Source organism: Poecilia latipinna, unplaced genomic scaffold, assembly GCF_001443285.1.
Source record: "Poecilia latipinna isolate Pla-1442-1.1 unplaced genomic scaffold, P_latipinna-1.0 Scaffold844, whole genome shotgun sequence".
Classification (NCBI taxonomy): domain Eukaryota; kingdom Metazoa; phylum Chordata; class Actinopteri; order Cyprinodontiformes; family Poeciliidae; genus Poecilia; species Poecilia latipinna.
The window spans coordinates 162,428-178,403 of record NW_015113460.1 but is presented as its reverse complement, the minus strand read 5'-3'; the positions used below and the strand labels follow the sequence as shown (position 1 = coordinate 178,403).

At 43.3% G+C, this 15,976-nt stretch overlaps 2 protein-coding genes across 3 annotated transcripts in view; one reads left to right on the top strand and one right to left on the bottom strand.

Moving 5' to 3' along the window:
• The window catches only part of LOC106956786 (period circadian protein homolog 2-like), a 22,898-nt gene extending 11,674 nt beyond the window's left edge, over positions 1-11,224 (top strand). For both annotated transcript variants that reach the window (XM_015047825.1, XM_015047826.1), the window contains exons 8-22: positions 980-1,122; positions 1,841-1,919; positions 2,047-2,153; positions 3,171-3,324; positions 3,417-3,525; positions 3,610-3,877; positions 4,345-4,504; positions 4,584-4,720; positions 4,811-5,017; positions 5,100-5,345; positions 6,157-7,196; positions 7,286-7,499; positions 7,714-7,945; positions 8,029-8,179; positions 8,921-11,224. In XM_015047825.1, coding sequence (XP_014903311.1) covers positions 980-1,122; positions 1,841-1,919; positions 2,047-2,153; positions 3,171-3,324; positions 3,417-3,525; positions 3,610-3,877; positions 4,345-4,504; positions 4,584-4,720; positions 4,811-5,017; positions 5,100-5,345; positions 6,157-7,196; positions 7,286-7,499; positions 7,714-7,945; positions 8,029-8,179; positions 8,921-9,076 — 3,403 coding nt within the window. In that variant the 3' untranslated portion in view covers positions 9,077-11,224. The remainder of the gene's footprint in view (positions 1-979; positions 1,123-1,840; positions 1,920-2,046; positions 2,154-3,170; positions 3,325-3,416; positions 3,526-3,609; positions 3,878-4,344; positions 4,505-4,583; positions 4,721-4,810; positions 5,018-5,099; positions 5,346-6,156; positions 7,197-7,285; positions 7,500-7,713; positions 7,946-8,028; positions 8,180-8,920) is intronic.
• A 638-nt stretch (positions 11,225-11,862) lies between these two features.
• On the bottom strand, positions 11,863-15,806 carry LOC106956777 (GTPase IMAP family member 8-like). Its single transcript, XM_015047810.1, has 4 exons — positions 15,794-15,806; positions 15,243-15,713; positions 12,983-13,291; positions 11,863-12,909 (listed from the first exon to the last, which is right to left on the bottom strand). The coding sequence occupies exons 1-4, from the start codon at positions 15,804-15,806 to the stop codon at positions 12,341-12,343; spliced, it is 1,362 nt and encodes a 453-aa protein (XP_014903296.1). The 3' UTR covers positions 11,863-12,340.
• Positions 15,807-15,976: the final 170 nt, after the last annotated feature.

Below are 15,976 nucleotides of genomic sequence, written 5' to 3'. Positions count from 1 at the left end.
TTATTCTCCCCGTGTAAAAATTTTAAAAAAAAAAAAAAAAAAAAAAAAAGTAAAATAAATTAACCATCCAGTTACCAAAACTCAAAAACTAATCCAAAGATCAGCTCTATGCTATATTGATGTTACATAAAGCAGAAATTGCTGAGCTTTTCACAGGTTGATGTTAGAAGTATTTTTTAGCTGCAGATGAATACTTTGCTACAAGCAATCAAGTGCACAATAAAGGAATACTGTTGTTGCATTTTAGGCAATAAAATGTGTATTTTCTTGTTTAAAAACAAAAATTGACAACTTGTTTATTTGCGTTTTCATGTATTTTTAATATTAGCAGGAATAAATGGCTGAATGAAAAATCTGCATGATTTGCCAATTTTCTTTAATCCGATTAAGGTAACACTTTATTTGAAGGGGGGTGAATAAGACTGTCTTGACACCATCATAAACATGACATAACACTTGTCATGAACATGAATAAGCCTTCATGAATATTTATAACTGTTGTCATAAAGCGTCATTCGGTAAATTATGACACTTTTAATACAAAGTTGACATTATTCAAAATGTCTTTATTCAAAATCATTACTGTTTAAACTTTACCTTTAATAACATAAAGTTACCTGATTTTTTAAGTGCAATCAGTAATACTTTTATAACAAATTTATATCAGAAATGATTTCTTGGTTAATGTCAAGTTGTCATAACAAAGACATTTTGAATAATGTCAACTTTGTATTAAAAGTGTCATAATTTACTGAATGACGCTTTATGACAACAGTCATAAATATTCATGAAGGCTTATTCATGTTTATGACAGTGTCATGTCAGTCTTATTCACCCCCCTTCAAATAAAGTGTTACCCCGATTAATCATCAGAATAAATTCTAAAGTAATGTACATTTTAAAAATTTGTTCATTTAATGTCTTGACTCAATAAATGGCCAATAAAAGCCTTGATTCCAACCATGTGTTGATGTTTCAGTGGTGGGAAGGAGCGTGAGGGGGATCTGCAGTACTATCCTTTCCGGATGACTCCGTACCTCATGAAGGTTCAAGATACTGAGCTGTCTGAAGAGCAGTTCTGCTGCCTCCTGCTGGCTGAGAGGGTGCACTCTGGATATGAAGGTGAGAACTGAGGTCCTATCAGTCCCGCTGACTAAATATTACTTGTTGCTCAGTTTTGTGTTTAATCATATTGAACAGATGGCAAGCCTTATGTCATGCCCTGAAAACCAGTTCATATGAGATATTAAATGACTTAAACCCCAGATCTCTTGCAATGATTAGATCGAGTAACTTTAAGCCTTAGACTGCACTGTCTAATCTGCCTCGTCAAAAAAGAGTGGCCAGTTGCTATGATCTGTGGTTGCTGCAGTTGGTCAGGTGGAGGTTCAGCAACAATATGTGCTCAAAGAATGAGGTCAGTTGACTACCTGAATATACTGAATGAACAGGTTATTCCATCAGTGGATTCTTTTTCTTCCCTGATGGCACGGCCATATTCCAAAGATGACAGTGCCAGGATTCATCAGGATAGAGTTGTGAAAGAGTGGTTCAGGGAGCATGAGGCATCATTTTCACATATGGATTGGTCACCGCAGAGTGCAGACCTTAATCCCATTGAGAATCTTTAGGATTTGCTGGAGACGACTTTGCACGGTGGTCTAACTCTACCATCGTCTTATTGGATCAACGCCACAGCAAATGCGTTCCGTAATCAGAGATAAAGGCGATCCAACGACATATTTGAATGTGTGACCTCTTTTCCTTGTTTGTTTGTTTTTGGTGGCAATACTTTTATTTTGATTCCCAACCAATTGTTGCTGTTTTCCTTTTTGTGTAGCTCCCAGGATTCCTCCAGATAAACGGATTTTTACCACCACACACACTCCTAACTGTGTGTTCCAGGATGTCGATGAGAGGTGGGTGAAAGAACAAGGTTATGAAGGGCCTTGCGTGTTTTTATTATTATTATTGTTATTGTTATTATTATTTTATGAAGTTTTTAGGGCTGTACTGTTAAACAGCTGTTTTTTGTTTGCTGAGCAGGGCGGTCCCTCTGCTGGGATACCTCCCCCAAGACCTGATCGGGACACCCATTCTGCTCAACCTGCACCCGAGTGACCGGCCTTTAATGCTGGCTGTGCATCGCAGAAGTAAGGAGGCACTTTTTTTGAATTTCTGAAAGTGAGATTATGCTGACTATGTTCTAATTAGTTTAGTTTTCCATATTTCCATACACCTTCAAACTTTTTTTTCACATTTTGACCTGGTGCAACCACAGAACTTTGGTGTATTTACATGACAAACTCAGGCAAGATTGTGTCATAAAGATGACACAAAGTGCTCAAATATTTGACAAATAAAAACCAGACCCGGGACTTTAATGCATTAATTTTGATTAACTGATTACACAGATATGGTTGTGTTAAAAATTTTTATCTCAATTAATCACTTTTTTAAAAAAGATTATATAAAAATCCCAAGCTAGAACCTATGTTGCATACCTCTGGTACGCCCATAAAACTGACCCACAAGCAACATCTTCAAACGATGTTTCTCTGTTTCTCTTGGCCATCCGCGGGTTAATTTTTCCTTCAAAAACAATCTAATTGGAAACTGGACTAAAGACTATTGATAAAAAGTTTAGCAAAAAGGAGTTAGGCTATCGTTGAAGTTATTCAAGTTTAAAATACCACCTCAAGATAAAACATGTTGCAGCAGCAGAGACATCCCCAAAAGTAATTTTTTAAAGGAAGTTACATGAATGATCAGGGGTTCCTGAAACACTTGAATACCGAATGAGTGCAATAGGTCTTTGGGCCAAATTTGATGGACGAAATATGTATGTAGGAAAAAAAATCTCTAGAAAAAAAACAAAAAAGACTTTGGTTCAGTTTGAGGTTCAGTTTCAATAAAAAAAATCCAGGACTGAGATAAGGAGAATGGATCAAAGTAGATAAATGAAAAGATATTCTTAATAATGTTTTAGATTGCTATATGTAAAAACAATATTCAAACATCAATTATGCACCGTTTTCGTCTATTACAAGAAATGATAAAAGATGAATTGAAGATTGTGGTTGTATGTTGTAGGTTTTGCATGTAGCTACAAAGATTGAATCCATGAAGTTAGAGAACTCATCATGTTGCATTTAATCACTGTGTTGCAGTTCTGCAGTGCGCCGGACAGCCGTTCGATCATTCCTCGATCCGTTTCTGTGCGAGAAACGGCGAGTATATCACCATCGACACCAGCTGGTCCAGCTTTGTGAATCCCTGGAGCCGCAAGGTGTCTTTTGTCATCGGGAGGCACAAAGTGCGCATGTGAGTACCTCCCTCCTGTTGTTTTAAATGTGGAAATTATTTAACAATCCATATGCAAGAGGTAGATAACCTGACATGTCTGCGGTCTTCAGGGGGCCAGTAAACGAAGATGTTTTCGCAGCACCAGCTTTCCACGGAGGGAAAATGATGGATTCAGACATCCAGGAAATTAGCGAGCAGATCCACAGACTGCTGCTCCAAGTACGTCAAACACACACTTTCACGTTAACTCTATGCGCGAATGGGAAACCTTTTCCCTTCTTTTAACGGTCTGCTTCTTTGCAGCCGGTCCACAACATGGGCTCCAGCGGCTATGGCAGCTACGGCAGCAACGGTTCCCACGAGCAACAGGTGAGCATCAGCTCATCCAGCGAAAGCAACGGGAACATCCCAGTAGGGAACACGGCGGAGGAGACGAGTAAGACCAAACCGTCCAGGACCTTCCAGGAAATTTGTAAGGGAGTCCACATGCTGAAGAATCATGACTCTCAGGTCTGCATGCGCTCCTCGTCGGTGTGGCAGCCCAAAACCGAGCAGAGGAAGACCGGCGACGGTAAGTTCAGTTTCAGGTCTGAATCCGAAACCACTTTGCTGATACGATTAATGATTTTTAACCTCCTTAAATTTTAACGTAAATTGAAGTTTGGGTACAAATGTCTTAATACACTTGAAATAAAAAAGTATCAGTTCAACTGGCAGATTATTTGACTTGGAACATGGAAAAAACTGTCATGTTATAAATAAAATAATCTGCCAGTGGGACTGTTATTTTTTACTTTTATTTTTTATCAATATTGAGGTATTACCTGAAAATAAGATATTATCTTGCTGATAAGCTACTTGTAAGTTAGCCTTGTCTTATTTCAAGTGTATTAAGATATTTCCACTGGAAACTATATGGAAGCTACTGGGTGAGATTTGTGTTTTTTGCAATGTGTTTACATATCGGAGTAGTACAAGCAGCACAAATCTGTGTCGCTCTCTTTGCGTGTTCTCTGACATCCTGTTCTCTTCGTTCAGGCTCGTCTGCAGCCCAGAGGAGTTCAGGTGTGCGTGTACGGGACTCCGCCCCCCCCTCACAGGTCAGAGACAACACTGGAACCAACATGGACGACTTCACCTACAAAGACCAGACTGTGTGCTCATACCAGCAGATCAGCTGTCTCGACAGCGTCATTAGGTGTGTGGCCAGGAACCCCTGCGCTGTCTACCTGACCTTTGAACTCTGTGGATTAAACTATCGCTGATTCTTCCTGTAGGTATCTGGAGAGTTGTAACGTCCCCATCACAGTGAAAAGGAAGTACCAGTTCTCATCCAACACCACGTCGTCCAACTCGGATGACGACAAGAGGGGGTCGGAAGACGGTATGCAAGTGCCTCAGGGGACACACCCAGGTTCGAAGACTTTTAGTAAACATGCAGCGCTCTGTTTTAGTCCACCTTTTACTCTGTCTCAATGTATTCATCCCTCCTGATCTCCTGCAGATCCTTTGATGCTCGACACCCAGCCAGGCCTGTCAAACATGAAAGCACCTAAGAAGCCACCAACTGGGGCAGCTGCTGTGGTGGGGGGCACTCTGGCGCCCCTCACTCTGCCCAGTAAGGCTGAAAGTGTTGTCTCCATCACCTCACAGTGTAGCTACAGCAGCACCATCGTTCATGTGGGAGACAAGAAGCCTCAACCAGAGTCTGGTCAGTTTCAAACTTTTTAAAACTACCGCAAAGCCAAAAATCAACTCGTCTGACGGTATTCTGCATCTGACGTGTGTTACAGAGATCATCGAAGATGTTGCAGAGAGCCCAGCTCCCCCCGCTGTGCCGGTCAGTATGGTGTCTCCACCCAGCCAGGAGAAGGAGGCCTACAAGAGGCTGGGGCTCACGAAGGAGGTCCTGGCAGCCCACACCCAGAAGGAGGAGCAGGCCTTCCTGAACCGCTGCCGAGAGCTCCGCAACGCCAGGAGCTTCCAGAAGGAATGTTCCTCATGTTTGCACAACCAGAGAGGCCCGGCTAACGCCGAAGGTATTTCATGTTCAGTATCAGACTCAGACTCAATCTGCAGCCTTTATGCATTATGTCCAGATTCAACCACACGTTGTTGTGTCTTTTGTTGGGATTTTATGTGGTAGATCAAAACGATGTGAGCAATGGTGTCGATTTCATGCACCGTTTTATAATTGGAGCTTGCCTGTAGTTTTAGTAATGACAGCGGAAGAAGTGAACAAAGCTGTTCAGTTCATTTTGGTCATGCTTCCAAATATAGAATTAACATCAACAGCCATCTCCTTCAGCCATCTCTTCGCCATGGAGACGGTTGTTTACAGCACAGATAATTTCCAGCTTCCAGCTGGTGCATTTACCAAACTAGCAAAGCATTCATTCAGGGGGTTGAGTACAAATGAACGGCGCACTTTTGGGGAGATGATGACTCAAGCTGGTGGGTTGCTGGTTTAAACCTCAGCTTCACCCGTCTCTGTCGTTGTGCTCTTGGGCAAGACACTTTACCCGCCATACCTGCTGGTGGTGGTTAGAGGGCCTGATGGCACTTCTGCTACAATGTACCTTACCGCAAACAGTGTGTGAATGTGTGTGAAAGGGTGAATGACTTATGTGGTGCAAAGCCCTTTGGAATCTTATGGACTTGATAAAGCGCCGTACAAGTACCGGCCATTTACTTTTCACATTTTACTTTGAATGCAGGGTTTTGACAAGGTGTGCCACTTGTAATCCCAATAAACTTTGTGGTTGCACCTTGACAAATGTGAGGAAATCCTGCAGGTATAATTGCATGGCAACCCATTGCCACCTTTCTTACTTCTGCATGTCTCCTCAGATTCAGCTGGTCAACAGGGAGTTGCCAAACAAGGCCCAACCCGGCCAGAGACGACCACCAAGAAATGCAACCGCAACAGGAAGTCCAAGAAACCGCGGATGAAGCATCCTGACTCGTCTGACAGCGGCGTGTCCAATCGCAAACCCCGGCCCCCTCTTCAGGGTCTCAACCAGACGTCTTGGTCCCCGTCTGAAGCATCCCAGTCAGCTTTTAACGTCTCCTACCCCGCCATGGTGCCTGCATATCCGCTGTACCCGCCAACGCCTTCTGCGCCAGCTCAGGGGTCCCGCCCCGATGCGTCTCAGTCCTCTGCCTTTGGGGAGGGGCAGAACGCCCAAGCCCCCCCCACCAGCACTCCGTTCCCCCCTCCGATTGTTACACCGGTGGTGGCTCTGGTGCTGCCCAACTACCTTTTCCCCCATATGGGACAGTTGAATCAGATGAGCCAGCTCTGCGCCGCGCCCAGACCAACGTTATTCACAGAGCAGACCCAGCCCCCACCGACTTACTCTACCCAGCAGGCCTTTCAGACGCCACCGGCGGCGTACCCAATGCAGACCCAGCTCTCCTTCACCCCCCAGCAGCCATTCCCAGTGCAGACTGCCTTTCCCCCCCAGCACCTGTTTCAAGCTGCGCAGGCCCCCTACACTACCCAGCAGCCCTTCACCGCCCAGCCGTCTTTCCCAGTGCAGACACCCTTTGTGGCTCAAGCCCCCTACCCAGCTCAGCCTTTCCCCTACACCATAGCCTCCGAGCCCCCCAAAACTCTCACAGCAGAGCCCAGAGAGGGGGCGGCTTCTCGCTCCTCCACTCCCGCCTCGGCGGCCCGGGAGCCCACCACTTCCCCTCCCCTGTTTGAGTCGCGCTGCAGCTCCCCGCTGCAACTCAACCTGCTGAGCATGGAGGAGGGGCAGCGCTCACTGGAGCGGCAGGACAGCACCACAGTCCAAGCTGGGGGTCCAGGCAGTGGGGCAGCAGTTGTATCGGGGGCAACAGGAGACAAGGGTGGAGCTGCAACCAAGACTGATAATCACCAACAGGTGAGAAGCGTAGAAAGCTCAGAGACCCCCTGAGAACTTCATCCTGAGACTGAGAAGTGTCCTAACTGATCTTCCTTCGTTTATTTCAGCTGGAACCCAGAGGCAGAGGGGCTCACAGCGATGGCAACTCCTCGTCCTGTGACCTTCTGGACATCCTGTTACAGGAGCAGGAGGACGCTCACTCCGGCACCGGGTCAGCCACCTCAGGTTCCATGGGCTCAGGTCTGGGTTCAGGTTCGACATCAGGCTCCGGATCCAACGACTGTCGGACCTCAGCTAGTGGAGCGTCTGGCAGCAGAACAGGTGAGCTGAGAAACATCCAGGTCCTTTAAGCTCATGAGAAAAGTAGATGCCGTTCTTAGAAAAACTCTTCTGACCTGTTCCACATTTTTGGTTGGAGTTTTATATGACAGACCAACTCTAAATACCTGGCATGGATTAGTATTGAGCTCTTTTTAACCCAATACCCCTAAGTGAAACTTATTTTCCCTCCTTGTCGATTTCCCATGACTTGTAGGAAGCAGCAACACCAGCAAGTACTTCGGCAGCATCGACTCTCTGGAGCACGACCTGAAGGAAAAAGGCAAGATGAGGAGCGAAGGCGGCTCGGAGAGCAGCAAGTCTCAGCCCAAAGTGTCCGCTCAGGGGGAAGGGGAACATTTAATCAAATACGTTCTGCAGGAGCCTCTTTGGTTGCTCATGGCCAACGCTGACGACAAGGTCATGATGACATATCAAATGCCATCCAGGTGGGTTACTGTTGGAAATCAAAATGTTATGATCTTTGATGTCTTCTGCTTGGGTTTTACTTCAACAACTGCTTCCAAAACAGGGACATTCAGAGGGTTCTGAGAGAAGACAAGGAGAGGCTGCGACAGATGCAGAAGAGTCAGCCTCACTTCACCTCAGAGCAGCGGCGGGAGCTGGTGGAGGAGCATCCCTGGATGAGGAGAGGAGGCCTCCCCGCAGCTATCAATGTGAAGGTCAGGATCACACATTGCAATCTGCCTTTACTGACAGAGGGCTGAAATGATTAATATGATTAATCGATTATTGAAATAATTGTCTACTAATTTAGTAATCGATTAATTGTTAACTGGAGTATACACTCTCAATAAAAGACTCAAAAAACTCCAGAGGCCATTTGCTGAATAAGAGTCGTTCACCTTCTTAAATGTTGTAAATTTTCTACCTTGTTGATCCTTAGTTTTTTTTCAACACTGCAAAATAGGCCTGAAACAATTAACCATGATTAATTAATTATTGAAGTAATCATCAAGTCATGTAGTAATCAATTAATCGTTTACTGGAGTATCGATTACTTGTTGACAAAAATGCCACTTGCTGGAAAAAAACCCAACACAGTCAAAGCAATAAAAAATCCAAAACTGTACCAAAATACAACGATTCTGCATTTTAAATAAAAACACATTCGTCTGTTTTAGCCAAAACTTCTGAAGTGGAGTCGTTTCACATTCACCCAGTTCAGATTTACTAGAGGAATGCATTTTTTTCCTTATTAAAAACAGAAATTGAATATTTTTATTTGCATATAAAAAAGGCTCAAGTGGTTAAATAAAAAAATCTGTAGAATGTCCCATTTTCTAATCTGATTAATCATCAAAATCAATTACTAAAATAATTCTTAGTTGCAGCCCTGTCTGACAGAAACAGTACAATTATTGTGTTTGTTTTTGTGTGTGTGTGTGTGTGTGTGTCTTTAGGAATGTGTGTACTGTGAGGACTCTGCTGCTGCACCCATAGAGGAGGATCTACCCGACATGGACATGGGCGAACTGGGCGAGGATCTGGCCAGAGACACTGAGAGAGGCCAGAGCCAATCAGAGGAGCCCAAACCTCAGCCGGACCCTGACGTCTGAGGGGCCAAAGAGGGGCGGGCCACTATGGTTCATGGACCTTTTTAGGAATATACACACACTGGACGTGCCTAAAACACACACACACAACAAGAAGAAGAGCTCAGTGTGGCCACTGTGATTCTCAAAGAGGTGTGCCAGTTGTGTGTGTGTGTGTGTGTGTGGATGTTGGACCGTGCACAACGGCAGTTCCTCATTCCCCCCACATGGGGGGGTAGTAGAGCTTTATAAGAGTTTTGTAGCTGGGACCTACCTATAGTATTTTTTTCTGTTTCACACAAACAAACACACAGTCTACAAAAAAATGTCCTGTCTCATTTTTTATTGAACCATTTTTCTGTCTTTTGTCAAATACAGGGCATTTATTCTGATACAGGTGAAACTGATGCTTAGTAATATATCAAATTTTTAAAGATGTTATTTTTACAAAACAAAAAAAAGTGACTAAAAAAAAACAAAAATCCTGTGAAGCTCCACAGCATTCCTGTTATGATGCTGTGCTGCTCCACGTCCTGTTTGTGCTTTCCTTCAGACCCCTTCCCATCAGGATTTATGAGAAACAGTCGACCTTCGTTGGTTTTTGTGAGCTGCGAGTCTCACAGTTGTGTGTCATGAATAAATTAAGATTTTTCTACATTCTTTGGACCTGAGCGTGTGAAGTATGAATGTGTACAGCAGTATTAGCACTTGACTCAAGAGGACGATTGGTGGGCTGAGTGAAACTCGCCTCAGTGGTGACAATCTGATACAGATGATATTTATTAAAAGAATACTATTATTTTTGGTAGGTGGTAGATCCAAAATAAATGTTTAAGCTACAGCCAAATTAATACTACTATGAGATAATATATTAACACTCTAAGTATGATTGTAAGCACTACGGATTGTTTAACTTTGACGCTGAAGCTCACTCCGTTCAGCGAGAGTTGTCACAGCTTGAAAAGCTGCCAAAAAATATGCTTGCAATTAGAAACAATCAGCATCTGAAAAACGATGCTTTTAAATAAAGGTTTTAAAGAAAGAGGGTCAGTTTACAGGTGAATTTTTTAAAAGTTATATTTGTGCAAACTCTCAGCCTACAGCGAAAATTCTTGAGTAATTTTTTCGTCATGTTTAAGTGATGCATCACTACAACACTGTGTAAAACAAAGAGGTGGGAGGTTTGGCGTTATGCACAGCGATCTCAGTTCAAAACTCCCGGCTGTCTTTCTCCAAACTGATTCTAATTAATGCTATTGTGATTTGGCGTGTGCATGTTGCAATTTAGCTAACTGAGTTCTTTGAGAGCTGCAGTTCAGATCAGTGTTTGACTTTGAGCTGGTGGGAAAACATGAACAAGCGTAGCAAATCAGAGGGGCGCATTTCCCTCACGGGAGCCGCTCCTCTCTCCATCGTTTAACAGGAAGTCATAGGAAACTGTGAGCCACGCAGCTGGAGCAGTAATGGGACCCGGGAACAACTTTGGTGCTACAATTCAGAACAGCTGGGGGCCTGTGAATGTTACACAGACTTGGACCAATAGCTTTGTTCATGTTTCTTCAGTTAATTTTCTTATTCTGTTCTTTTTTTTTTATCATCCTACTTTTCTATTTTCCTTGTGCGCGTTTGAGTTTTTTTTTTATGTGTGTGTGTGTGTCGACGAAGGTAAAAGCTTTTGGAGCATCACCAGGGACGTACCCTACCTCTAAGTAAATCCTAGGTTACTGTAAGCAGATCATAGGATGTGTGTGAATGTGGAGAACAGAGCGATGAGTGATTCATGTTAAGAGTCTCTGAACATGCGTTTGGACTCCATCCTTCTTTCCCACTGAGTTGACGCACAGAAAATACTAGCAACCATGGCAACCACACTGTCTCTGTCTCTTTATTGTTAATTTATTTCTGTTTGGTTTATTTCTAAAGGGGCCCTCCAACATGTACCTGTTTGTGAAGAATGCAGGAACATCAGAAGAAACATGAGAAATGAAGCTGTTCAGTATCTGGTTGATTGTCGGGGCCCTGCTCCCTTTGCTCTGTAAATGCACACATGTGGTACCTGAACACAATGATGTTTATAGAGTTTTCCGTATATTAAATTAGCACAGTTCTGTGCATTTTTGTAGCTGAAAAGTTCGAATGTTGAAAACTTGTAATAAAACTACAGTAATGGAACCGTTGTGACTTTTTTTATTTTTAGTTTCATGTTGTCATTGCTCAGCTCATCTCTAACTATAAGCAGGAGAGTCCCAAATCAATACCAGTTTAGGTACCTACAGATGAGTGAGTTGTTCTATTTTACATAATTAGTCTATGATAGCGATTCTATCGCTAACAATGAACTAACTCATGTTATTTCTATGTACTTGCATCTCCTGGTAAATAAGTTATTTAGCTCCTGTAAACCCAAATTCATGCTGGAGTTGTACGTTAATGTAGAGTCTTTGTAGGACGAAGATTGTTGATCCACTTTTCTCCTCTTTTTTCGGTAAGTTTTTTTTTTTTAATATACTACCCTGTGACCAACTACCTTCGAAACACGAAAATTATGTTTATCTTTCTCTCTGTTAGAACGGTTGGAACAACCGTACAGGACACAGACTTTAGGCATTTTGATGCTGGATCAACAGAAATAAATGGGCTACATTTACTTCCTGCCCTCCATCTGCATTGGGTGACGCCATTGCTACGTCATCTGACACCCAGCAAGAAGTTGATACTTATGCTTCACACAGTAACTTGAAAACAAAATTATTTTATTTAGAACACAGCAATTCAGATTGTTTATTCTTCAAATTACTTGTTAAAAGACCTTTTTTTTTGTTAGAATTTAGCTCCATAGCTCAAAATTCAAGCCAGATCAGGCCAAAATTATTTACTTATTGGTGGAGCCTGGCTTCTGTGGTACGTTTAATAAGCCACTCACAACATGTTATCAGACCTGATCCTGCAATGCATCTGGATTATTTTAATCTCATCACATATACACACTACTATCCTGCCAATCAGCCAAGTATATAATCAATTCACTTCATGGTTTAGAACTGGACCCAACTGTATATTTGGTCTTTGCACACTTTGTGACACGCAGCTTCTGCTGCTGTTGCTGATAGACAGACGGAACAAACCTGTAAAAAATGCAGATATCAATGTTTCCTGCACATTTATCACATTTTTAAAGACAGTAGGGGAACCCCGCAGGTACCAACGTGACCCGGAAAAGAGCTGCATCAGTACAAAAGTCTTCATGGAGCCAGATAAGATAAACATAGTTTTAATTTAGGGGAAAAGTCAGGTTTTAAAATTGTACTTGTATACCATCTCAAGAAGCTGTTTCACTTGCGTGAAGTCGCTCATGTTCGTATCACAAACATAATGCCGTTGGTCACACATGTCCAGCACCCACTGCAGAGACTCTTTCTTCTTTTTTATGTGATGCTCAATTGTCCTTCCCTTCAGTGCGTCTCCATAGGTGAACAGCACCACACAGCTTCCCCACACGCCGTCCCCCAGCACTCTGACGTGCGTCTCCACCGCCTTCCTGTCCTTCTCTGAGAATGAGTCCACAGGAACAGCCAGCAGGAAGATCACTTTGCTCCCAGCAGGACAGAACGACGGGCTCTTCAGGATCTCTCTCTTCACCTGCGCAGGTTTAGCCTGACCAAACAGACTCCACCCAGGGGTGTCCACCACCGTCACAGACCACCCTGAGATCTCTGCGTGCCCCGCATCGCACTGAACTGTCTTTTTGTCCCTCTGAAACTCCTCTCTGCCCAGGATCATGTTGCCTGCGGAGCTCTTCCCTGATTTTCTCCTTCCCAGCAGGATGAGGCTGAGTGCAGGCCTCAAACCGTCTGTGCCTGCAGTTACACACACCACAGTCAGGTTCTTTCACGCAAATCTCAGCAGTGCCTGACAGACAACAGTTCTTACCTCTTTGCCCTCCTGAGCCACTCTCTTGTCTTTGTCCTGGACGATTATCATATACCTGCTGCCTCGTGTTCCACCACTGTTCCACCCTCACATTCAGAACTCCAAGCTGGGTTCTCACTCTGAAGGATATCTCTCTGATCTGCTCTGAAACCTCTGCCATCTTCCGAATCTTCCAAATGAGCTGTCCAACGTGAAACTGTGCCGTACTGGACTGGCTGGACATAACCTGGTACCGGTGTCCACATCGCTCCAGCAGCCACTGCAGAGTCCGACCCTGTCGCTGTATATGCTCCTGGATTGACAGGTGTCCTGTAGGATGCAGACCTTTGCCAGATGAACTTAGTCTCAACTGACAACGCTAAAGAATGAACGTGACAAACTAGGGAACATACTGCGCAAAGAGAGACATGGAAATATGGATGCTTACTTGTAGTGTTATGAACTTTTCTATGAGAAAAGTACAAGTGCTTCTCAGAAAATTAGAATATCATCAAAAAGTGGTGCTTATGGCTCACAGCTAATGGAACCTCAAAACTCAGTTGTGCATGAAAATAAAATACCATAAAACATTACAATAAAGTTTTTGCTTAACACAGAAATGACTGCTGACTTGACAGTTATCCAGCAGACAGCCACTGACACCATTTACAAGGAGGCTGAGGTACATAAAGTTATTGCTAAAGCTGTCCGCTAACAGTGCGCCTTATTCGTGCAAAGCACAATCAAGAGTCAACGTTTCAAGTGCCACCACACAAACCTGTATCCGGGACCTGGGCTACAGCTGTCACAATCCTTGTGTAATGCCACTCCTGATCCAGAGACAGCCTCAGAAGTTTATTACCTGGGCTAAGGAGAAAATGGACTCCTCCAAAGTTCACCTCCAAACATTTATTCTGGTCTGTTTGAATTGTAGTGATTAGTGGAATCAAATTATTTTTCACACTATGACTTTCAGCAAGTTTTACTCATTATTAGACTGTGCGTGCCAATGAATGTTGTCTTCAAGTAAGCGATCAGGTGTCAGCTCAATGTAGCCGTTTAAATACAGCACCGTGCAGTTCCGCTGTTGGCCTCTAGATGTCAGAAACGAGACCTAAATCGCTGACGCTTTTAACCTCAGAGGTTAGCTCTTATGCTGCGTTCCAGAATGTTTTCAGGACTGGGAAATTCTGACTTCTCAATCAGAAAAGTAAACTCGAACGCCCTCCGTAGTCGGATTTCCCATTGGGAAAGAAAAAGCAACTCCGCCTACTCCCAGTTATGACTTGAAAGACAGACTTTGTGTTTCAGTATGGTCAACAACTGGAACGCAGAATCAGATCTGGGAACAACATTGGCAGTAACATGTTTTTCTCTACGACGACCAAACTAACAAGTAGAAGAATCCCCATTGAATACCATTAATTACATCTAAACAGAGGTTGTGTACTTATAAGAAGCCCTGGTTTTCAGTTAACCCACCATAATAGCCGCTTAAGACACTTTGAGCCAGGAAATTATTGCCTTCTCGTTGTTTAAAGAGAAAACACATCTAGGTTGTTATGGTGAGCTCACATGTTTGATGACGCATACTGAAGTTAGCCAAAACAGGTCACTGAATATGGAGGATCAGTGGTGTGTTTGGTAGGTTATGAAAATCAGAAGTATGATTTTAAACATGCCACTGACTCTTTCTTCATAAAGCTATAGAAGAGGGCATCATTAAAATTAAAATTTGAAAGCAATATTTTGTGGTGACATTGTGAATTGTGATAAACCATTTATTACCTATTTTTTATGTTTTGTATGGCTGTGGCAGCATTGTACATTTACTGCACAACAAACACAAATACTTGAAAAACATTCCCATTTTCAAAAGGCTTCTGGAGGTGGCCACTTTCTCATAAAGTGAGATTTATCTGACCTTTAGAATTTATAATTAAACAGTTCGTGTGTTTAATTATATTTTCAAATTTACTGTCATGTATTGGTGCTCGAACAAATGGAGGTGAAAATACTAAAAATAAAATTTCACATAACTGCCAGTTTTGATTTTTTTTTAGATCATTAATATGAAATGATAATTTATCATGACACTAATTCAAAATTCTGATCATAATAAAAAGAAATTTGATATAATGATACGATAAACGTCCACTCCTATATAAACTGCAACACTAATCCCTATGACTGAAGATTCTTTTCATGGCAGCTGAATGTTTGCCGTACAACCTTTCCTGATTATGACAGTGACGTCACTTTCATCCAACAGACCGTTTACCTAATTGGTCCCCGTGAGTGAATAGGATGATAGCGCGACTCCAGATGGGTGTTTCAAGCAGTCTGAGGTGGGCCTCCATGGCTCTCCACTCGTCCTGACCGAACACGGAGGAGATGGACAGCACCAGCAGGATGGCATCGGGTCCTGGGTGGCACAGGGTGAGAGCTCTCCCCAGCTCCTTAGACACCCAGTGTGGAGTAGTGGAGTTGGGCATCCACCCTGGGGTGTCCACCACTGCCACCTGGTGGAGGGAGCTCGAAGTTAGTATCGACAACTTTCCATTGAAGTGAGCAAGGCTGTAAGCCGAGTTATTTGCCTGGAACCCTAAGACGGTGGCGTTCCTCCGGCAGCTCCGGGTGGTTTTCCCGTTAAAAGCTCTTCCTGAGAGGATGGCATTTCCTGCTGAGCTCTTCCCGTTTTCTGTCTCACCCAGCAACAGTAAAACCAGTTGGGACTGATCTGATCTGGGACCTGACCAACATCCAGTATCTTTAAGTCATACACATAATACAGGTAATAATGTTCAGTAGAAATTGTTGGAAGTAACTTACCAAATGTGGCCATGTAAGGGCTGTTTAGACAGTTCTCCAGAAATAAACCAAAGTAGGGAGCAATCCTGGCTTGTCTTGTTCATAATTCCTCTTGCATGTTTAAATGCTGCAACTGTAAACACTGTTCTGTTGAACTGCAAAAATTAGTGACACCTTAATATGAAGGCGTATGGTTCCAAGGTC